This window comes from Trichechus manatus, unplaced genomic scaffold (genome assembly GCF_000243295.1).
Source record: "Trichechus manatus latirostris isolate Lorelei unplaced genomic scaffold, TriManLat1.0 scaffold00096, whole genome shotgun sequence".
Lineage (NCBI taxonomy): Eukaryota > Metazoa > Chordata > Mammalia > Sirenia > Trichechidae > Trichechus > Trichechus manatus.
In genome coordinates this window covers 7,333,613-7,358,089 of record NW_004444032.1, presented here as the reverse complement: position 1 = coordinate 7,358,089, position 24,477 = coordinate 7,333,613, and the positions used below count along the sequence as shown (strand labels likewise).

The 24,477-nt window shown below is 40.8% G+C and overlaps 1 protein-coding gene across 1 annotated transcript in view; it reads right to left on the bottom strand.

Annotated features, from left to right (window-relative positions):
- The window catches only part of LAMB4 (laminin subunit beta 4), a 106,808-nt gene that overhangs the window by 70,944 nt on the left and 11,387 nt on the right, over positions 1 to 24,477 (bottom strand). Inside the window, 9 exon segments of the mRNA XM_004382620.1 lie at positions 5,126 to 5,308; positions 7,197 to 7,360; positions 14,170 to 14,250; positions 14,253 to 14,357; positions 17,180 to 17,300; positions 19,892 to 20,106; positions 20,281 to 20,344; positions 21,157 to 21,347; positions 22,552 to 22,623. Coding sequence (XP_004382677.1) covers positions 5,126 to 5,308; positions 7,197 to 7,360; positions 14,170 to 14,250; positions 14,253 to 14,357; positions 17,180 to 17,300; positions 19,892 to 20,106; positions 20,281 to 20,344; positions 21,157 to 21,347; positions 22,552 to 22,623 — 1,196 coding nt within the window.

The following is a 24,477-nucleotide window of genomic DNA, read 5'->3' as shown; positions in this document are numbered from 1 at the left end:
CACTATTATAAGAACTCAAGAAAAGGTTTAAACACAGAAGAAAACATTCTTTGATGGTTATGAGGGTGGGGAGGGAGGGTGAGGGTTATTTACTAATTAGATAGTAAATGAGAATTATCTTAGGTGAAGGGAAGGACAGCACACACTACAGGGGAAGTCAGCACAACTAGACTAAACCAAAGCTAAGAAGTTTCCTGAATATAATCTAACACTTTGAGGGACAGAGTAGCAGAGGTAGGGGTCTGGGGACCATGCTTTCAGGGGACATCTACGTCAATTGGCATAACAAAGCTGATCAAGAAAATGTTCTGCATCCTCTACTTTGGTGAGTGGCGTGTGGGGTCTTAAAAGCTTGGAAGCAGCCATCGAAAATGCATCGATTAGTCCCAACCACTTGGAGTAAAGGAGAATGAAGAACACCAAAGACACAAGGAAAGTATTAGCCCAAGAGACAGAAAGGGACACCTAAACTAGAGACTTCATCAGCCTGAGACCAGACGAACTAGATGGTGTCCGGCTACCACTAATGACCACCTGACAGGGAACACAACAAAGAGTCCCTGATGGAGCAGGAGAAAGGTGGAGTGCAAACTCAAATTCTAGTAAGAAGACCAGACTTAATGGTCTGAGACTGGAGGAACCCCAGCAAGCATGGCCCCTGTATTCTCTATCAGCCCAGAAATAAAATAATTTCCGAGGCCAACTCTTCAGACAGGGATTGGACTGGACTGTGGGACATAAAGTGATACTCATGAGGAATGTGCCTCTTAGCTCAAGTAGATACAAGAGACTAAACGGGCAGCTTCTGTCTGGAGGTGAGATGGAAAGGCAGAGAGGGTTAGGACCTGGTTGAACGGACATGGGGAATCGGGTGGAAAGGAGGAGTGTGCTGTCGCAGTATGGGGAGAGCAATTAGGGTCACGTAACAATGTATGTATAAATTTTTGTATGGGAGACTAACTTGAAATGTAAACTTCGTGTAAACTACAACAATGAAAAAAATAAAAATTAAAAAAAAAATCACTACAACTGAATCGACACATACCAAAAAGCCAAACAACCTGAACAATCACACAGTGGCTTTTCTCGTCTGTGCCCTTGGTAACAGTCTGTGCGGACACATATTCCCATCCCCAGGGCCTGAAGTGAAGGGGACAGGAGAGTTGTCTGTGTGGAGATGCAATGGGAGCCACATGGTTCCTCTGACAGAACCAATTTATCCTCAAGCTGGGTTGCTTAAGGTCATCTGAGGAGAAGTTCTTCTCCTAGTCGGTTTCCAGCTGCTTTTACAAAACTGATAAGCTCGCTCACCACAAGAATCCTTGGGGATTTTACTTACACAACACTGAAATGTTCTGGGGTAAAAAAATCGATGAAACTGATTTTGAGATGTTATATGAATATCACAGGTTAGTAGAGTCATTAGTTTTTAAACCAGTTGTTTTGACATAATGTGGCCCCAGCTTGAAACTCAGCTCCGTTGCTCAACACATTTTTATCATTGCAACATCTTGACCTTTATTCAATATAACATCTGGTAAAATACAAACAACTATTTTTTAAAAATCTGATAACACTTAGTTTAAAATGCTCAGAAAATACTTTCCCCTTAAATCTCAAGTTAACCTGCTCAGATACAATTTAGATTTTAATAGGCATGAAACTGTCATTTGGAAAAGGTGTATTAAATTATCCATTTTTTTCTTTTTCTTTATTTTTTATCGTACTTTAGATGAAGGTTTACAGAACAAACTAGTTTCTCATTAAACACTTAGTACACGTATTGTTTTATGACATTGGTTAACAACCCCACCACATGTCAACTCTCTCCCTTCTCCTACCTTGGGTTCCCTATTACCAGCTTTCCTGTCCCCTCCTGTGTTCTAGTCCTTGTCCCTGGGCTGTTGTGCCCCTTTAGTCTTGTTTTGTTTTATGGGGCTGTCTAATCTTTGGCTGAAGGGTGAAACTTGAGAGTGACTTCATTACTGAGCTAAAAGGGTGTCCCGGGGCCATACTCTTGGGGTTTCTCCAGTCTCTGTCAGGCCAGTAAGTCTGGTCTTTTTTTGTAAGTTAGAATTTTGTTCTACATTTTTCTCCAGCTCTTTCTGGGACCTTCTATTGTGATCCCTGTCAGAGTAGTCAGTGGTGGTAGCCAGGCACCATCTAGTTGTACTGGACTCAGTCTGATGGAGGCCATGGTAGCTGTGGTCCATTAGTCCTTTGGACTAATCTTTCCCTTGTATCTTGTTTTCTTCATTCTCCCTTGCTCCTGAGGGGGTGAGACCAGTGGAGTATCTTAGATGGCCGCTCACAGGCTTTTAAGCCCCAGACACTATTCGGAACATTTTTTTTATGAACTATGTTATGCCAATTGAGCTGAGACCATGGTCCCCACAGACCTTAGCCCAGCAATTGAGTCCCTCAGGGAGTTTGGAAATTATCTGTATTTTTTGTTATCTTGGTAAAATTTTACCCAAAACAATTCATTTTAAATGTTTAAAATGTGATGTAATCTGTTACAAAATGTTGCAAAGAATTTTTTATTTTTTTTCAAAACCAAACTTGAATTTAGGGGAAAAAAATGTGACATGAACTGCTTCACTCACGATGTGGTTGTGAAAACTCCCTCTAGGCCAGAGTGGGCTACCATTTTGGTCACCATGGGGCAGGTCCAGGGCACCAGTGATAGTTGTGGATGTGGCATACCTGATGGATGCCCTGGACTCAGACATGAGGGACAGTTTCCCATGGGGCTGCCCCAGCTGATTATTTTCCTCAGCAAACATGATCAAGTCTATATACTGCATATGTGACAATTAACCTGCCAATGAAAAAAGTCAGCCCGGATAAGTGAAATAAGTCAGTCTCAAAAGGACAAATATGTGTATGATCCAGTTTCATGAGCTATCTAGATTAGATAAGTGTACAGAGACCAACACTTATTAGTGGTTACCAGGGGTGAGTGTGAGAGGAGGAAAGGAGGACTCAGTGCTTAGGGGGCACTGAGCTTCTGCTAAGGGTGATGGTATAATTTGGGAATGGTTAAGAGTGACGACTGAACAACATAATAAACATAATTAGTGTCACTGAAGTGTACATGTGAAGATTGTGGAAATGTCAAATGTTTTGTTATGTATGTATATATTTACCACATGCCCAAAAAAAGTCAGCCTGGAGTTTGAGGTTTGCTAGAATGATCTGATTCGGTGTCTTTGTTGATCCTGTTAACCAACTGTACATTCTTCTTTGTGTCCCGCACACACGATCATCACACTTGCCGTGGCTGACCTAACATTTTGAGAGCTAGCTCACTTTCTCTCTCTCTGTTATGTAAAACTTCTAGATTATCTGCCTTGTCTTACATAATGTCTCTTGTTCATTTTTATGTCCTTGCTTTCTTCCCCCGCCTCCCCCTGCTCCATCCTAATACGCTTTCAATAAAATGACTTAAAATAGTTGCACAAAGTCCTAATAGGCATATGTTTCTTATTTATCAACTAAATTTCTTCAGACACATCAAAGTCACTGTTCTTTTATTAGGTTAAGTTTTTATTTTTTCTTTCTAAAATGTCATGATGGGCTGCCAAGACTGGAGAACAAAGAAAAGCATTGGGTTTGAACTCCCTAATTGCATGGTACATTTCCTATGGAGTGAAAAATGTTTTATCTACTAATTTTAGAACATACATGCTCATATGCTTATTTCCCACAGGAATCCACATTATGTTTAAACCTAAGGGCTTCTTCCCTCCCGCCCCCCAGGACCTTGTTCCAAATATTTTTAAGCAGAGAAAGGTAGAGATTGTGAGGGGATTGTGTACTAGAAATAAAAATAAGATCCCATGATCTGGTGAACCAAAAAGAGGCAGATAAATGCTCTTCTATTCTACTGCTTGGCACTTTCAGGAAAACAATGGATACACCTACGGACATCCGTACCTGGGTTGGTTCAGTCCAATACAGTGGTATGCTGGTAAATGTTTAACAACCACCTCTCTGGAGTGCGGAGAAGGGGGGCTGATTTATAGTGTTTGCTAATTTCCGCAGTGTAAATACTCCTACCATAGCCCGTTTCAAGCTACCAACATGATGTCACTGAATGAGGATGTGGGAAGAGATGAACAGTAGGTTACTATTATATTGTATTTCTACCATATAGATACAATAAACAAAAATAACCTTGGAGCATAGATAATAACAAAATATAGGAAAACAATTTGGAAGTGATGAGTTTCAGCATTTAGTACCTTTTAAAAACATAATTTATTTAATTGTAAGTTTTACAATTTTATTTCTAATGGTAGTTACTTTTAACAACTGACTTGCAAACTAACTGAAAGGTTAATAATCAGCTTTAGCAAGCCAGTATGAGCTAGCTGTAGAGTAGCACTGGTCCAAGTCAATTTGACTATACTGATACCTCTCTCCTCCTTCTCTGCTTCCTCTTCCTCCTCCTCCTCTTTCTTCTTCTACTTCTCTCTATATACATATATAATGATAGGTATACCTTATCTGATTCAACATTTTCATAGATTGTATTAATTTAAAAATCACCACTGAGAAAGGTAAGGCAGTTCATGATGTGGTCTAATAGTGTGGGGGACATGTTGTTGACACAAATAATGGCGATACAGTGTATAAAGCAGAATATGGTACTTGTCAAAGTGCGATGGGGAGGGACAGAGCAATGACATCCCATTCAAGGGTTTAGAAAAAGCTTCGTGGAGGAAGGGCAGCTGAGAGGGCCCTTGAAGGATGGGTTCACTTTCACCACAGGGTCTGGGAGGTAAGATGTCAATGCTCTAATTTATGTATTTTCTACTGATGAGAAGTGAAGTTCTTCCGAGTCTCTTCTTCCCACCATACCACCCCAGCCAATGCCGAGACTGCTCACAGTCAAGTGTAGGAAGCACTAACTTTGCTCACTTAAAAGTTGCCAATAAGCTTGACTCAAAGAGCACATCACAAAGTACCAAAAGCTTCTAACACATATTCTCATCAGGCGTCAAACTGAAATAGAGCACCAGGATAAGGAAGGTAAGTAATCAGACCAAGTCTCTTCTGGGCATGGCAGTAGAACTTTACATTGCTGGATATAAAAGGGAAATCATGGGCAAATACGTACAGTGCATTCTTCGCAACGTGGCCCGGTGGCAAATGACTGGCACAAGCATTGGCCTGTATCCACATCACAGGTTGAGAATGGCAGACTCCCAAGGGGGTTACAGTTGCAGGCTGAAAGTACAACATACATGGTTATTCTCATTCTTATTTCTTCACTGTTTGAAAATGTCCTTGATAGCTCACACTGAGCAAAACATGTGGCTCAAAGAACACGGAGTAGCCTGCCTTGCCAAGTGTATTCCCTGAATGGCTGCACAATTAGTGTACTACATAAACCCTGCACAGGAAATCCAGTGCCAGACACCTTCAGAGCCCTCCTGTCGTTCTATTGGTTTGCATTTAGGAGGAGACAAGCAAGTGTAAGAAGTCGTACAAGCTGGAGAGCCTGGCACAGTTAATCTGAGTGATGCCGGCCAGGTTGGGTGACTCAGGGGCAGGGGTTATTGAGTGTCACGGTAGTTAATGACAGCTCCTTCTCTGGCAGATGCAGCCATCATTTCTCTCTCTCTTCTCTCTTTCTTACTGCCTTATTACTTTTTCCTTTCACTCTCCCCCTCCTCTTTCTCCTTTACTTCTCCTTCACCCATAGACATTTCTGAATCCTGTTTATGTTATGAAGGCTAAGGAATGATGCTACCAGAATGTTCCCTGCTGATTCCCTTGAAAGAAAAACCAATGTTCATGAACACAATTCAAACACCCATCAACTGATGAGTAGATCAACACAATGTGGGATATCCACACAATGGAATATTATTCAGCCATAAAGAGGAATAAAGTACTGATACATTCTACAACATGGAGAGAACCTTGGAAACATTATGTTAAGTGAAATAAGCCAGACACAAAAGACTATATATTACATGATTCCCTTTATATGAAATATGCAGAATAGGCAACTGCACAGAGATAGAGGGTAGATCAGCAGCTGCCTAAAGCTGGGGGTGGGGTGGAGGTTGGGGGTGATAGCTGAAGAGTACAGAGTTTCTTTTCAGGGTGATACAAATATTCTAAAATTCATTGTGGTGATAGTTGCACAACTCTGTGAATATGCTAAAAACCATTGAATTGAACATTTTAAAGGGTGAATTATATGGTACGTGAATTGTAGCTCAATAAAGCTGTAACAAAGAAAAAAAAGACAAAACTAAAAACAATAGTTGGCCTGTTCTCCGAGGACATCAGGTTAGTCACTAAACCAGGGGGAACTCTAGAATCCATGCCGAGTGCGGAAAGGTGTGAGGGAAAGTGGCTCAACTGTAATTCATTGTCATGAAATTTAATTTTGCAATCAATCCCAAAATGAAGAGGCATTTTATTACTGAAAGATTCAGAATGTTGCTCTCTAAACATGTAAATAGCCCACAGGTTCTTATCTGGGCAGAAATATGGAGCATGACTCTGTGACAAATGGAAATGATTTACCCAAGGTTCCCTGAGGAATCTGAAACTCTAGGAGGCCTCAGGCAGCTCTAAACTTTTGTGATCCTATAGCCAAGAGTCTGCCCATTCGGCCTCAGAAAACTGCTGAGGTTCTTTCTATTTCCCCTCAACCTCTCCCTTGGTTTTTTAAGTTTTTCAATCTCTTTGTCAGAGAACATATGGACTAATACTAGGAGGGATGTGAGAAGAAAGGGGAAAAATAATTAAAAAAAAAAAGATAAAAGAACACAGCACTTGAAAACTGCCTAAAAAGTCATCAATCTATGCAGAAATGCATAACGTAACCTAATGAATTTGCATATAGCTCTCAGGAGAGCCCTGGTGGAGGCCATTTTTCTAAAGGTTTCGCAACTCAGCGTTACATTTCTTGGCATTTTCCCTTGTTTTTGCTCCAGTGGGGAAAATCTGAATGTACCCTGCTGGTCTTTTATGATAAATTCAGCAAACGATTGAGAAAAGTTCTCCACTAACTCCCTAAAGTTTGCAGAAGGTTTTGTATCATTTTTAAAAACTCAAAGGCTGGCAGGACTCTTCTTAAGTATTTACAATTACTGAATTTTAGGGCCGACAGAGACATCCCCAAGCTCTGAATTGCATCCGGGTAGGCAGACCTGCACATGTTGACTTACGCTGACAGCACTCGGTCCATAGTGGTTGGGCTTACACCTGTTACACTTGGCTCCTTCCACATTCTTCTTACATAGGCGTTGGCCAGCCACAGACGCCAAGGCAGGATCAGAATGGCTCACACAAATGCCACCAGATAAAGTCCCGTCAGGGTCACATTCACAAGCTGAAGACACAGACATACACATTCATTGTCTTAGTTATTTGCAAATTGTGGGAAACTTGAAATATAAGCATAGCATTTTACCCATACTATAACTAACTTACTTCGTTTAAATGATTAAGTTCATTTAAATAATTAGACCGATGAGCAAGGGCTGTTCAGAAATGACTCCTAGATCTCTCTGGCTTTCGAAAATGTTGAATAATTCCATATATATATTTTAAAAAGATTTTAAATTAAGAGGAACAGAAAAAAAACTGCTATTATAAAAATTGGATGTTAATAACCATAGATTGAAAAAAGAAAAGGATTCTGAAGGTGAGAATAAAGTCAAGAGACAGGTAAGAGAGGGATGCTGCACTAAAACATGGCACAAATGGTTAAGCGCTCGACTACTAACCAAAAAGTTTGGCTGTTCAAATCCACCTAGAGGCGCCTTGGAAGACAGGCCTGGTGAGCTGTTCCCAAAGGTCACAGCCCTGAAAACTGCATACATGGGGTCACTATGAGTCAGAATCGACTCGACGACAACTAATAACCTCCCACCACCCATTGCCTTATCGTTGATTCTGACTCATAGCAACCCTATAAGAACAGACTAGAACTGCCCCATAGGATTTCCAAGGCTGTAAATCTTTACAGAAGCAGACTGCCACATCTTTCTCCCATGGAGTGGCTGGTGAGTTTGAACCAGTGATCTTTTGGTTAGCCATTGTGTCACCAGGGCCCCTGCAACTCACAACAACATATGTATGTGTGTGTGTGTGTGTGTGTGTATATATGTGTATATATATATACACAGGAGCCCTGGTAGCCCAGTGGTTAAGAGCTACAGCTGCTAACCAAAAGGTCGGTAGTTCAAATCTACCAGGTGCTCCTTGGAAACCCTATGGGGCAATTCTATTCTGTCCTATAGGGTTCCTTCCTATGAGTTGGAATTGATTCGATGGCACCGGGTTTGGTTTTTCGAATTGTATACACATATATATATATACCCAAACCCACTGCTGCTGAGTCAATTCTGACTCATAGTGACCCCATAGGATTTCCAAGTCTGTAAATATTTACAGAAGCAGACTGGCACATCTTTCTCCCGAGGAGCCAGGTGGTTTCGAACCACTGACCTTTTGGTTAGCAGTTGAGTGCATTAACCACTGCCCCACCAGGGCTCCTTTATATATATATGTATGTATATATGTATGTATGTATGTATCTATCTACATAGTTGTTGGTAGTTTCTGTGGGTTGATTCTCACTAATGGCAACCCCATATGTTACAGAGTAGAACTGTTCCATATGGTTTTCTTGGCTGCAATCTTAACCGAAGCAGATCACCAAGACTTTTCTTCTGTGGTACAGCTGGGTGGGTTTGAATCACCAACCTCTAGGTTAGCAGTCAAGCACAAGCTGTTTTTGTCACTCAGGGACTCTCTCTCTCTATATATATATATAAAACCCACTGCTGTTGAGTCAATTCTGACTCCTAGCAATCCTCTAGGACAGAGTAGAACTGCCCTATAGGGTTTCCAAGGAGCGGCTTGGAACAAACTGCCAACCTTTTGGTTAGCAGCTGAGCTCTTAACCACTATGCCACCAGGGCTCCATATATATATATATGTTGTTGTGTGCCATTGAGTTGATTCCTACCCGTAGTGACCCTGTATGACAGAGTAGAACTGCCTCATAGGGTTTCCTAGCTGCAATCTTTACTGGAGCAGATTACCAGGTCTTTTCTCCTGCAGAGCTGCTGGGTGGGTCTGAACTGCCGACCTTTGGGTTAGTAGCCGAGCGCTTATCATTTGTTCCACCAAGATTCTCTCTCTCTCTCTGTACATATACCCTGTAAAGGCATCAAAGGGCATGAGAAAAAAAGAGAGAAAAAAACAACAACAACAACATAAAATGTCTATGAAATCTTTGAAACATGGTTAGGAAGTAAATCTGTCCTTTCCCATTGTTATGAATTGAATTATGTCCTCTCAAAATATGTGTTGTAAATCCTAACTTCTTTCCTGTGGTTATAATCCTATTTGGAAATGAGTTGTTTTTATTATGTTAATGAGTCAGGATTAGCATAGGGTATATCTTGAGTCAATCTTTATTCGGATATAAAAGAGATTAAACAAGTGAGCAGAGCAGAGATGGGAGAAGATAGACACCATACCACATGAAGTCACCAAAGAGCCAAGGAATAAGGACCTTCCACCAGAGCCAACAGAGAGAAAGCCTTTCTCTAGAGCCAGTGCCCTGAATTCTGACTTCTAGCTTCCTAAACTATGAGAGAATAAATTGCTGCTAAGTCATCCACTTGTGGTATTTCTGTTAAAGCAGGACTAGATAACTAAGACACCCATCACAGAAAAATACATCAAAAGGATAAATGCTATAATTCTTTTTGATTCTTCCTGGAAGGAACATCTACAAGAAAGAAAGGGAGGAGACAGTAAGAAATGTTCAAATCCTTGTTTTCTTTTTGAAAATTGGCTGGTGGAGCAAAAACTTGGATGAAGAGATTCTGGAACATTCACTGGTAGAAAAGGAGAAAAAAATAGCAACAATTTTTTAGTAGGGACTTGCACAACTCAAGGAAGGAATGTCAAATGAAAAAGCAAGCTGATAGTATGAGTAATTCCAGACAGAAGAACAAAAAAGACCAGAGGGTAGAAGTTATAGAAGGTAGAGTTTAGTTCAGTGTAAGGAAGAACTTTCAAACTGTTAGGGTTGCATAATTAGACGACCACCAAGGTCTCTTGTAGCTTTGTAGTGCTGTGTTTCCAAAGGATTCCACTTTTAAGGAATGCAATAAACATAGATGAATATCCTGATTTTAAGAAACACTCATGTCTACGTTTATACATGTTTTCTCTGGATTAATAAAACAAAACCCTTAAAAAAAAAGTTGTGTGTACATAACAAACATTTAGTGTAGTGAGCTTAATGGAAAAAATCCAGTCAAACCAGTTGTTTGGTGTCTTTGAAGCAAACAGTTGTCTATCAGAGTCTTTCAATTTTCAGTTGTTTATTATTGGATAGTGACTGGTGATAAAATCTTACTACAATGTTATGGATTGAATTATGTCCCCCCAAAATATGTGTTATAAATCCTAACCTCTATGCCTGTGGTTCTAATTCCATTTGGGAATGGGTTGTCTTCGTTATATTAATGAGGCAGGATTAGTGTAGGGTGTATCTTGAGTCAATCTTTTTGAGATACAAAAGAGATAGGGTGAGATAGATGCCAAGACACATGAAGATCTCCAAGGAGATAGGAAGCATAAACTGAAGAGACAAGGACCTTCCTCCAGAGCTAACACAGAAAGAAAGCCTTCCCCTAGAGCCGGTGCTCTGAATTTGGACTTCTAGCCTCCTCAACTGTGAGAAAATAAATTTCTGTTTATTAAAGCCATCCACTTGTGGTATTTCTGTTCTAGCAGCGCTAGACAACTAAGACACTACGGAAAAACAGCATCGGGTTCTGTTTAGTTTAGAAAAACCACACTTTTCTTCTAATTCAATCCAGTTGCTTCCTGAAAAGAAGGAACAAACTGGATTCATTTTAGAAGTGGCCAAAAGGACAAAACTCAGCCTTATTGGGAAGACATCCCAAACGGTCAGCCTTGAGTTCCAGACTATAATTTAATTGTGCACAGAAGTATCATTTGGAAGAGGGGTATGGGTGAGTGGATTATAACTTTACTTTGAAATAAACCTCTGTCATACCCTTTGGGATGAAAGTCCAATAAAATCTCATAGTGTCGCACGATCTAATTCAGGCAATTTTATTATCAATGGCTGAGGCCATCAAATTTTTGTTTTTCTTTATCACATTTGACTGTGTTTTAATCATAGAAGACTTAAATTTAGTTAACTCTTATGTCTGGAATCTGTTTATATAAATATTTAGATTCAAATAAGGACATTTTAGAGAAAATTTATGTGAGGATGTTAATTGGTCTTCTTAAGGTACATCATTTGTATACATATGTGTCTTTAGGTAAACTGGGAGAAGCTGGGGAGTCTAAATATGGTAGTTGGTTACATGTTTCTCATTTTTCTTTCATGGAAAAACTCCTACTCACAAAGAATGACTTTCAAATTTCATGACAGGGGTACTGATTTTCTGTCCTTGGTTTCTCTCCTTCAAAAGCACCACCAAGGTTAATACTAAGTGGTTCTTAAGGAACAAGGCTTCAGTTGATGTGTTTGAAAACATATGCTTTAATTATTATTTCCAAACATCTTTCCAGATTCCTAGATTATCTGTTTCAAACATTGCATTTCCTTGATTCCACCCAAGGGCAATTTTATCTTCTTTTAGAAATACATAGCTCTTAAAATATTAGTAAAGGTTGTGTGTGTGCATGTTATGTGTTTGTAATTATAAGTTCTGGTAAAAATTGTAGGACAATTAGGAAATTACTTTAAAGAATGCTTTAAAGGGAATTTTCTGAGAATCCAGTTCTTTGTATCAGTTTTGAAGAGATTACAAAATTTTATGCAATCAGGCGTCTATTGAGTAATCTTAGCAAATACTTCGTTTATACTTTTTCTCGATTTAAAGTTTGAAATCTAGGACATTATAAGTATTCCAGTAGCTACTTTTGTATAAGATTTTATTTTACGTTTTATGATGATTTAAAGTTTGAAGGTACAGTTTCATACTGGTCCCCCCTCCCCTTTACCCTTACATTAATGATAAAGCCTAAGAAGGAGGACTTCTGGGTATTGGGACAGACAACCCTCCATGGGTCCCGAGTGTCCTGAACGTGCTTGCTGAGCGTGCCAGCAATGCAAGGCCCTGACTGCTATTTACTCGGTCATTTCTCAGGGTTGTTTTCAGAAAGCAACATTGAGGCATGAGGTCACCTCTTCTCCAGACAAAGAGCAGGCTTGCTTCCACTTGCTATAAAAGCAATGACTTGTCCAAGCTCAGAGTTTCTTAGTGGTGACACAAACTCACTGGGTGTGCTGGATCCACCTGGGATCCTTGGTGTCACCCCCATGGGACTTGGGGAGCAAAGGGAAACCCCAGCCTACACAACACAATGCCCTTGTTGCTTGCTGTGCTGTAAGTAATAAAGACTTCTGTCTTCGGCTCAGGAGTCTAGTGTCTTCTGCCAGCAGCCATGAAAGAATATCAGGCTAACTTGTTCGTTTGCAAGTAGGGTAAAATCTCAGACCCAGTTCTTGACACTGAATACTTGAAATCAGGCTGGAGTATTTATGCAAGAATGTACAGCAGGGCTGGACTAGAGTGAGGCCTATGGTGCAAAATTTAAGGTGGCACTCTCTCAGGTTCATTCAAGTGTCAGTCCTGCACATACACGAACTTGAAAGTGAGTCCTTTGTTAAATTTTGGGACCTAGGCAGTTGCTTGCTTCACCCTAGTCCCAGCCCTGCAGGGAATGCCAGTCAAAACAATGATGAGATACTATTTCATTAGCAACAATAAAAGCGTGGAAAAACCAACGTAAGCAAAAATTCAAATGTGACAAAATGAAGGTCAGTAAGAATACAGAGCAACTCTCCTACACTGTTGGTGGGAGTATTCATTGGTCCAGTGACTTAGGGGACAATTCAGTTTTATCCAGCCACTTTGAAGAAGGGCATACCTTATGGCTCAGCAATTCCACTCCTAGTTTATATATCCCAGGACCCGTCTTTGTGCATGTACACAAGGCCACACTTACAGGAATGTGTACTGCAGCAGCAAAAGAAGAACGGACAACTACATTTTGTCATATTTATAGAAAGGAATTCTATACAGAAATTAAAATTGAAGAACTGATGCTACGTGACAGGGACAGATCTAAACAGTATTGTGTTGAATGGAGTGGTCAGGTTGCTCAAGGCATGATAGCATTTATCTAAAGTTTGAAAGCATGTTAACGTATATTGTTTGTGGATACAGAAATTTGTGGAAGTGTGAAAGGCATTGTAAGGATAAATGCCAAATACCTGAGACTTTATCCCTGGGAAGGAGAGTAGGTAAATGGGGCAGATGTGCATCAATGGGGTCTGCAGTGTTTTATTAAAAAAAGTCCTAGAGGTGATAGGGTAAAAGATTAAGTTTTGACTAAGCTTGAGATTTGATTAGGATAAAGGAAAGCTTAAGATTTAATTAAGGTTAAGGCGGCTGATGGGTATAAGGGTATTTATTATATTATCCTCTTTTCTTCTTGCATGCTTGAAACATTTCATTAAAAAGGCTGAGATTAAAGGTAAAATAAAAATATTTTTAAGGTTAAAAAAGAGAGAGAGGGAGAAAAAATAAGCAGGGTAAATTGAGTTGTTTACAGCAAATCAAATATTTTAGCTAATTTCACTGCTTTAACTACTTCCCTGAGCTGACCTTCAGGATACTGAGGGTATCTGCTGCATCTTTTGAAACCATCGCCTCCTGCTGGTTGAATCCAGGAAGAATTTCCCGATTCATCAGTATCAGCCACTGCTGCAATATTACTAGGACAGAACTAGATAATTTGGCCCAGTTTGTTTGGGGGGGGGGGAAGACTTTTAAAACCGAAGTGTTTGTGGCAGTCCTCTATTTCCCTAACTAAAGGTTGGCAGTTCCAACCCACCCAGTGGAGCCATGGAAGAAAGACCTGGCGATCTATCTATTGTAAACATTACAGTCCTATGGAGTAGTTCTACTCTGTCACACGGGGGGTCACGATAAGTCAGAATCCACCCTACCGGGTTTGTTTTTGTGTTATTCTCGGAAACTAGAGCTGTTAGGCAGTGGGGACAGGTAGCCCATCAGAATTTGCTTCAGCAAGTGGAAAGGATAGGACTCAAAGCTGGGGACTCACAAATGCACGCGTAGGGATCCAGGATGGACTTGACGGGGTCCCTGTAGAAAAGGGGTCTGCAGCGGTCACAGTGCTGCCCTCGGTGTGGTGCCAGCAGTCTTCACACACGCCCCCGCTTAGGCCGCCGCTCGCCAGGTATGCGGTCATGTTGAAGTGACAGCGGTCAGAGTGGCCGTTACAGTTACACGCTGAGGAAGGAGAGGAGAGTTACTGAAGGACTAGCTGAGGTTTTGGGATTAACGGGGTTTCCTGAACTAATAATTACATTTTCTAATCCTCAACATTTTTTAGCCGCTCCATCTTCTTTTTATAGATACACCAAGTATAACTGTTGCCATCGAGTGATTGCGACTTACAGCGACCCTATAGGACAGAGTAGAACTGCCCCATAGGGTTTCCAAGGAGCGCCTGGCGGATCTGAATTGCCGATTTTTTGGTTAGCAGCTGTAGCTCTTAACCACTAGGCCATCAGGGTTTCCCCAAGTATACAAAGGGTTCAAATAGGTGATTCAGAGGATCCTTTTGGCACTATGATTCTGTTCATATACGCTCTATAAAATATGTTCCTGAAACTTTTAACATATCATTGTTGTTACCTCCCAGGGAGTCAATTTTGACTCATGGCGACCCCATGTGACAGAGGAGAACTGCTCCATAGGGTGTACTAGAGGAGCCCTGGTTACGCAGTGGTTAAGGCACAGTGGTTAAGCACTGGGCTGCTAACCAGCAGCTAACCGAAAGGTAGGCAATTTGAACCTACCAGTTGTTCCATGGCAGAAAGATGTGGCAGTGGTTAAGCATTCCAGTGCTAACCAAAAGGCTGGCAATTGCAATATACCAGCCAGTCCTTGGAAACCCTATGGGGCAGTTCTATCATTGTCCTATAGGGTCGCTGTGGGTTGGAATGGACTCCACCGCAATGGGTTTGGTTTGGGTTTAATCTTTACAGAAGCAGATTGACAGGCCTTTCTCCTGAGGAGCGGCTGGGTGGGTTCCAACTGCCAACCTTTTTCGGTTAGCAGCCTATCACAAACCGCTTGTGCCACCCAGGCTTCTAAATCACTTGGGCGATCTAGAAGCCCTATGATGTAATCTTTCTGTTGTTGGTCAGTAAAGAATACTTTCATTGGTTTATGTTTTATAAATTTGAATTTTTTACATTAAATTTTCTGTGTAGTGGTGTCTTAGTTTGCTAGTGCTGCCGTAATAGAAATACCACAAGGGGGTGGCTTTAAAGAACAGAAATGTATTTTCTCACCGTTCAGGAGGCTAGAATTCAAGGGCACTGGCTCTAGGGGAAGGCTCTCTCTTTGTCAGCTCTGGGGGAAGATCCTTGTTGCTTTAAGCTTCTGTAGCCCTGAGTTTCTCACTTCTTTGGCCATCATCACATGGCATTTATTCCCTCCACCCCTCCCCTCCCCCAACCCTTCTATGCTTACTTCTGTGTCTAATCTACTCTTCTTATCACTCAGAAGTGATTAGATACAGAACCCACCTTACTTGGCTATGATCTAATTAACATAACAAAGAAAACCCTATCTCCAAACAGGATTACATCCACAGGTATAGAGATTAGGACTCCAACACGTATTTTTTGGGGACACAATTCAGTCCATAACCACTGGGATCCTCAGATAAGATTTTAGAGCTGGCAAAGCACTGAAGAAGGCGTCATTCTGAGCCACCTCAATTTACAGAGGAGGAAGCTGGGGCTGGGGAGAAGGGCAGTGTGGGCCCTGGAGGACACCTGGGTCTGCTGACCACCCCGAGCCCTGGGCTGTCTCTCCTTCATTACAGGGCAGGAAGAATGGAAGAAGGCTGCACATCTGTTTTCATCCTATCTGGGGTTCAGCAGAAGGGAAGGAAAGACAGTCTGTCTGGAGGAGTTTGTTTGTCTTAGTGGTGATGTCTGTGTCTTACTGGTTTTTTTCCCTGTGAACAGCCTAAGCTCAGACTGCATTTTCGCTGGGTCTTGTATACTGTGACTCTCACAGATGGTTTTTTTTTTGGTGGGAACACTTCTAGTGACTTTTCACCCCCTTCAAAACTTATTTTTCCCAAATCTGGAAAAAGAAACTGGATGACAAATTTGTTTGAAAGTTCATCAAAATTTGAAGGCACCAAAGACATTATTAAAAACAAAACAACCTTTTTAGTCAAAATATTTTATAAAAAGTATAACAGCATGTTAAACTCAGTCATGGACCTCATTCCTCTCCTATTATCTGACATATGGGTTTAAGGTCAGGAACATACGATTATTTGGGAAAATAGTACCAAATCTTGTGTTACCAAAATTCCTGGAGTTGCACCGTCGCTGCGGCTACTGTAATTACAAGTCTGTGCCCCTCCTCTGAAGAGCTCCTACTCATCATGCATGAGTCTTATTTTTTTAAGTTAGTTTTTCATATGAGGGTTCGAGGAGTTTGTGATTCTTTCATGTGTAATAACTGAAGGTGGTGGTTGTCATTGAGTCAACTCCAACTCATGGCAACCCTACGGTGTTACAGCGTGGAATTGCTCCATAGGGTTTTATTGGCTGTAATCTTAATAGTAGGAGCCCTGGTGGTGCTCAGCTGCTAATAGAAAGGTCTGCACTTCAAAGTGGCTCCGAGGAAGAAAGATGTGGCAGTCTGCTTCCATAAAGATTACAGCCTTGGAAACCCTATACGCAGTTCTACTCTGTCCTATACAGTTGCTGTAATTCAGTGTTGACTCGACAGCAAAAAGTTTGGCTTTTGGTTTTAAAAATCTTAACAGAAGTGGATAGCCAGGCCTTTTCTTTCACAGTACTGCTGGATGGGTTTGAACCACCGACCTTTAGGTTAACAGTTGAGTGCAAAACATTTGTGCCACCCAGGACGTTAATTGAAGATATTAGGATGTCACAAAATTGGAACTGAGAGCCAAAGTTTCACAAGCTGCAGCCCACAGACATGAACTAAGTGTTCTCCAAAATAAGGAAACACTGAGCACTCTCAACCTATGCCGAGAACTCATTTTCACCCACGTCTGCAAGTACTGTTCTGGGGGCCTTTAGCTGGCCTCCAAGGAGCATCCTGGAAGAAGTCCATGCATCTCTCACAGTTTGGGCCATCTATATTGTGCTGACAGACACAATGACCATGAACCTGCATTGGGTGATAAATAAACAGAGAGGTAAAAGAGGGCTTATCTTGGAGTCTTTTGGGGTTCTTAAATGGAAAATGAAATATGAGGCCTGGGCCCTCTCTGGGTCTTAGTTTACCATGTACTAATTACAGTACCAACCTTGACTACTTTTTATTATTTGCTTAACTACCTTTTACATTTAAAAAAATGTAAGATATTCATGGTACAACCATTTTGGAAAATGATTTGGCACTTCCTTAAAAAGCTAGAAATAGAAATACCATACCATCTAGCAGTCCCACTCCTAGGAATATATCCTAGAGAAATAAGAGCCATCATACAAACAGACATATACATACCCATGTTCATTGTAGCATTGTGCATAATAGCAAAAAGATGGAAACAACCTAGGAGCCCATTAACAGATGAACGGATAAACAAATTATGGTACGTACACACAATGGAATACCACATGACGATAAAGAACAATGATGAATCCTCGAAACATCTCACAACATGGATAAATCTGGAGGGCATTATGCTAAGTGAAATTAGTCAGTCACAAAAGGACCAAGATTATAAGGACTCAAGAAAAGGTTTAAACACAGAAAAAAGCATTGTTTGATGGTTATGCTGGTGAGGAGAGAGGAGGAGGGAAATTCACTAACTAGATAGCAGACAAGGATACACTTCAGTGAAGGGAAGGACAACACACAATACAGGGAAAGTCAGCACAACTGGACCAAAGCAAAAGCTAAGAAGTTTCCTGGACACATCCAAACACTCTGAGGGACAGAGTAGCTGGGGCTGGGGCTTGGGGACCATAGTTTTAGGGGACATCTAGGTCAACTGGCATAACAAAGTTTACTAAGAAAATGTTCTCCATCCCACTTTGGTGAGTGGCATCTGGGGTCTTAGAAGCTTGCGAGGGGCCATCTAAGATGCATCAATTGGTCCCGTCTCACTTGGGGCAAAGGAGAATGAAGAAAGCCAAAGACACAAGGAAAATATTAGCCCAAGAGACTAAAAGGACCACATGAACCAGAAACTCCACCAGCGTGAGACCAGAAGAACCAGATGGTGCCCAGCTACCACCAACGACTGCCCTGACAGGGAACACAACAGAGAGTCCTGGAGGGAGCGGGAGAAAAGTATGGAGCAGAACTCAAATTCACATAAAAAGACCAGACTTAATGGTCTGACAGAGACTGGAGGAACCCCCGAAACTATGGCCCCTGGATGCTCTGTTAACCCAGAAATGAAAGCATTCCCGAGGCCCGCTCTTCAGACAAAGATTAGACAGGACTATAAAACAAACAATAATACACGTGAGGAGTGTGTTTCTTAATTCAATCAGATACATGAGACCGAATGGGCAGCTCCTGTCTGGAGGCAGGATGAGAAGGCACGAAGGAATAGGAACTGGTTGAATGGACACAGGGAACTCGGTGGGGAAAGGGGGAGTGTGCTGTCACATTGTGGGGATTGCAACTAATGTCACAAAACAACATGTGTATAAAGTTTTGTATAAGAAATTAACTTGAGCTGTAAACTTTCACCTAAAGCACAATAAAAAAAAATTAAGATGTTCAGTGAACATTTACAATACATTTTTTGGCTTTTCTGAATCCTAGTTTCAGGGCAGAACTTTGCAGTCTTAATAAAACGAGGGAAAGGATAGGGAAGGGAGTGAGTGTGTGTGTGTATGGAGTGACTTAGGAGTATAAGGGAAAATAGGGAGTTAGAAAAGGGAAATAATTTGGGGATAGGTGTGTGATTCTTTTGGGTTTCCACAGAATGCCTTCAACGGGATATTTTGCAAAGGGAGAAACTATTTCCAGTGACACCTAGAGGAAGCTGAGTGTGAAGGTACAATAGTCTTAACATCAAGGCTTGTATGATTATGCCTAATAAATAGCTTAAAAGTATTAGTAGCCACTAGGTCACTCCTTGGAAACCCTACGGGACGGTTCTACTCTGTCCTATAGGGTTGCTATGATTCGGAATTGACTCGATGGCAATGGTTTTTTTTTTTTTTTTTTTTAATTAGTTTTTTTTTTTTTTTTTTTTTTAGGGCTCTGCATAGAAATACAATTCTTCTCCTACCTCAATCTTTCAAGACTAGCCTCAAGAATAAGAGATATCTGCAGTGTGAAGATGTAGTCTTTGTAGTGTAAGACATCTTACTTGAATTGGCCATTTTTCCCATATCAGATATTACTGACACACACTAGCACGGAGCACAGGGGATTACACACCATAGGCCTTCAGTCAATTTTTGTCAGAGAATGAATGTGAAATTATGGTTCCTCCACATCAGATCTCCATTCCCTAAAAAACAAAGCAAGAGAGGGAATGATGGGCTATCTTGAAATCATAAACTCTGCTCATTAGTTCAGTGATGCAGTCATGGTCTTTGCTGGATGCCCAGTATGTGGCAGAATCCACAGGAACTCTGTCTAGAGAACCAGAAGATCCTCTAGATGACCTGTTGGGTCAGATTAAATACTACCTGCCTCAATACAAAGCTGCCACTTCTGATCTACACTTAGCACCAGGATAGTGAAGGGCAGACAGGAGAGCCAACTCCTCTTTTGGATTCATAACTCACCATTCCAGGGGGGCTGAAAACATCTCCTCACATCTTCTGCATAGGGCCACATTCACTAGCATGACCGTTGCAAAAACAGCTTCCCCGAACAACCATGTAGTACAGAGCGTAGTAGTATTTATCAAGGGTATCATTCTGCCTCCTTCCAAGCGAAGTATCCCCAAGGGTATGGAGTTTGGTGAAGTTTATCCTCAGGTTTGTTAGTGTCACAAGGTCTAGAGAAAGGAAAATAATGAATCAAAGTACCCTGAGGTTGTCTTGGTTCAAGAAACCCTCCTTGGCTGATATCCCCTTAATGTTCTACAGAAGGTGCAATAATAAGCAATGCATGCTCGTACTATGAAATTTTAAAAAAGAAGTTGGTATGAAAAATATAAAGCGATTCATACCCTGGACGTAAGGACTGTAAGTGTTTTCTATTTCAATGCTGGGATCCAAAACCTTTAAAACAACCTATAAAACAAATATAGGTAAATTGATAGTATTCTACCCCAAAACAATTGTCAAATACGGTCTTAAAGAAGAGATCTTGACCTTACAGGAAGGCTGAACCATTGCATGCCAGCTGCTGTCAGTTACAGATTATCATTGGGGTTAACATATGAACAAAAACATCAAGAATGAACATGAATGAAGGTGATTAAACAGTCATCTTTTGGCTCTGTATGAACAACTGGCCCCTACAGACAGAAACGGTGATACCACTGGCGGAAAGAGCTCTTGAGCTGGGTGGGGGTGGAGTGGAAGGCTTACAGTTCGGCAAGCTGTTGTCAGGTTGGATCTGGCAGAGGATTCTGGATCTGCCTTCTGCCATCAACTCTCTCTGCTCTACCTGAGAAAACAGTACTCCCTAACCCCACTCTCACTCTAACCCTCTGCAGGTCACTAGCTTTGCTCAGAAGGTTATTTCTGGCAGAGTCTGTATGGATGGTATGGAGATGAGACAACTAATCCCGGTCTAGGACTACTGTTAGCCTATGTGGCTTTCTTGCAAGTGTTAGAACAGGGGCTCGGTGCCTTGTGAGTGGTGCATGGGCTGGACTTCATCCCCCCATTCACCTTCAGCTGGGCACTCTCATGCAGTATTATTTCCTATTTCCTATAATGTATCTATCTTTGAGATGAATTCTGAATTCATTTCAATGTAGACACTTTTCATTCTTAAAAAAACCCAACAACACTACCAAAATTTTTAAAATCTAGATTAACCAAATTTTTAAAAAAGTTTCATTTAAACCAAAGAAATCCAAGAAAGGAATTGCTACCTCACCACCAGTTGAGGGTTCAATATCCGAATATTTGGAGTCACAAAAAAGGTCTCCCACTTCCTGGGCTTGGCCAGATGTGACGTTGGGAAAGGAAGCACTGCAGTCTTTTGCAAAATATTTGAACACTTTCCAGGTGTGTCCATAGTCTGTGGAACGCTCCATTAACATTGCAGCAGGCCGAAAAGTCTATGAAAAAATGAGTTTAACTTGTAATGCTTCACAAAGGTAGGTTTTATTACTGCAGGTTGAAAGTTTATAATTTTTAATTTCATTATTTCCATACTTTGTTTATTTTTAAATATATTATACAATAAACACACTGAAAATTCTTTTGAGCCAGTATTTATGAGCACATACTTTATCCTCAGAATCTAATTTCACTTAAAAAGTTTAGGGTTCTGTGAATTATTAGTTGAAGAAAGATGACATATAAATAAAACAGCAAATGTAATTAGTATTTTACAGCAATTTGCACATGGTTCTCTTTGGCTGGAGCCCCTGGGTGGTGCAAACAGTTAAAGAACCATGCAGTTAACCAAAAGGTTCAAGTTCAAGTCCACCCAAAGGCACCTTGGAAGAAAGGCCTGACAATCTACTTCTGAAAAATCAGCCATTGAAAACCCTACAGAGTACCATTGTATTCTGACACACATGGGTGGCCATGAGTTGGAATTGACTCAATGGCAACTATTTCTTTTCCTTTGCCTAGAATGCCGTTCCTCTTCCAAACTCTTATAAATCCTCCAAAACCCAACCACAAAGTTTACTCTGATTCTCCATAGCCTTAGTGTCTTCAATGAAGAAATTCCTTAGCATTCTAATCATACCTGCATTTCTGCATTTTCACTTTGTATTATAATTTTCTATTTGTATGTTTATGCTTATCACTTGACTGTGAGCTCTTTCAGGGAAAAGACTGGTGTTTTTTCATTTTTTATTTTATATTCATTTTTTATTGCCACCAGGCTGACATCAAAATTAGTATGTTTAAAGAATGACACATTGATTTGCTCTGGCATTTGACTAACTTTAGTAAAGACCTTTTAATTTTTCTTCCCCTCTTTATCACAATCTTTCCATATTTCTGTAAACAATTTCCAGTTTCTGCCTTTTTGTCCTGGAAACTATCTTTCTGGTTCCTATCACCCCCGTGTTTGGAGTTTTCCTTTTGACTGTATCTTCTACTCTTCTAAGGGTATTTTTTTGTTTTGTTTCTTGATTAACAAGCAATTTTTTTGTTTTTTGTTCTTAATCCGAGAACAAAAACCAGATGACACAGCTCAATTCTGGATTTACACAGCTTTTTGGTTTCTGCAAGGAAGTGAAATACCAGGTAGACACGGAACATTTTATAAGTAGATAAAGGGGTGGCAGGCCTGTATATCTGTAGCTTAAAGGTCAATACAAGATGGCTGAACTGAAATAATGCCTCTAGGTCCAGTCTGATGCTGACATGATCAAGACCTAAAGAGAAATCCAGAAAGAAGAAAATCAGTGATTTTGAGAGATCCCTGTTTATCAGTGTTACCTTCCCCCATTGCTACGTGCATGAAATAAAATATATTTGAAATCACATGGCAGGTGATCACCACTCTTTCCCAATCTGTTGGCCACTCCATGTCCAGGAGAAGACCTATGTGAGACCAATACAGGATTTCTCCTGTTGGTGCCCACACACCATAACATACACAGCTACCGTGTGGCCGCTTTATACCCACCGAGGGAGTGCAGCCAACATTTCCCGTAGATGGAAATAGAGGGCTTACCTCCTTGTACGCAAGTTTTAACTACGCATGAACTCGAGCTATCAAGCCTTAGTATGATAAAAAACAACACACCTTTTTCTTACAACAACTGCTAACAGTCATTTGAACTAGAGTTTTATTGTCTCTTTGCATAAAACACAGCTTGGAATCTCTCCCTTGGAGTGGGGAATCTGTGGGCTTGTCTATGGCTGAGGAGAAGACAAAAGTGTCCTGATAGGACTTGGCACTGAGCTAGATAGCTATGATCCATCTCTAGCATGGGTGAGGAGGGTCAGCCCCAACTCGGACATGTGGAGGTTCTCTCTAGGTCTCTCTAGAGCAGCACTGTCCAATAGAAACAACCAGTCACGTATGTAATTTTAAAATTTCTAATAGCCACATTTTAAAAAGTAAAAAGAAACAGGTGAAATTAATTTTAATAGTAAATTTAACCCAATATATCAAACTATTACCATTTCAACATATAATCATTATTAAAAAATTAGTAATTCCTTGTTTTACTTTTTTTTCTATACAAACTAAGGCTTAGAAATGTAGGATGTTTTTAAACTTTCAGCACATCTCAATTCAGATCAGCCACATTTCAAGTGCTCAATAGCCACATGTGGCTAGGGGTTACCATATTGGACAGAGCACCTCTAGAACACAGGGGCTGGGCTGCAGTAAATTGGGGTTCAGCTTAGAGTTCCAGGCCAAACAGCTTGGGGAAGGGCCTGTTACTGTTAGGGCCATTGTGTTCCAGGTCCTATCGTTTCCAAAAGGAAATCTACTTTCCCCTCTCTGAAGTGCCTGGTGGAGAACTCTTGTTCTATGTAGTTGGCTGTGATATGGGGACATTTGCTTTCTGAGGAGACATGGAACAACTGCTCAACATATGGGTCAAAACAACTATTGAAATAAAATCAGCACTGTTCATTAATGAAGACAGGTGACTGTGGTAAAAATCACCTTGTATTCATTAAGGAGATTCCATAGAGATCCATAATTAGGATCCAAAGTGAACTGGTATTTAGAACTTAATCTGGCAACAGTTAATGTAAAGCACAGATGAGAACTTTAAGGGTCAGAGAGCCTAAATTAATGGTGATGAAACAATATGGGTAGAGATAGTGAGTATGGTGACACACTGTGAAGTATATAATCAATGTTAATGAACTGTTGTTAGGTGCCGTCAAGTTGGTTCCCACTCATAGCAACCCCATGTACAACAGAACGAAACACTGCCAGGTCCTGCTTTATCCTCACAATTGTTGCTATGTTTGAGCCCACTGTTGCAGTCACTGTGTCAGTCCATCTCGTCGAGGCTCTTCTTCTTTTTTGCTGACCTTCTACTTTACCAAACATGATGTCCTTCTCCAGGGACCGGTTCCTCCTGATAACCTGTCCAAAGTATGTGAGACAAAGTCTCACCATCCTCACTTCTAAGAAGCATTCTGGCTGTACTTCTTCCAAGATAAATTTGTTCACTCTTCTGGCTGTCCATGGTATATATGATATTCTTTGCCAACACCATAATTCAAAGACATCAATTTTTCTTTGGTCTTCCTTGCTC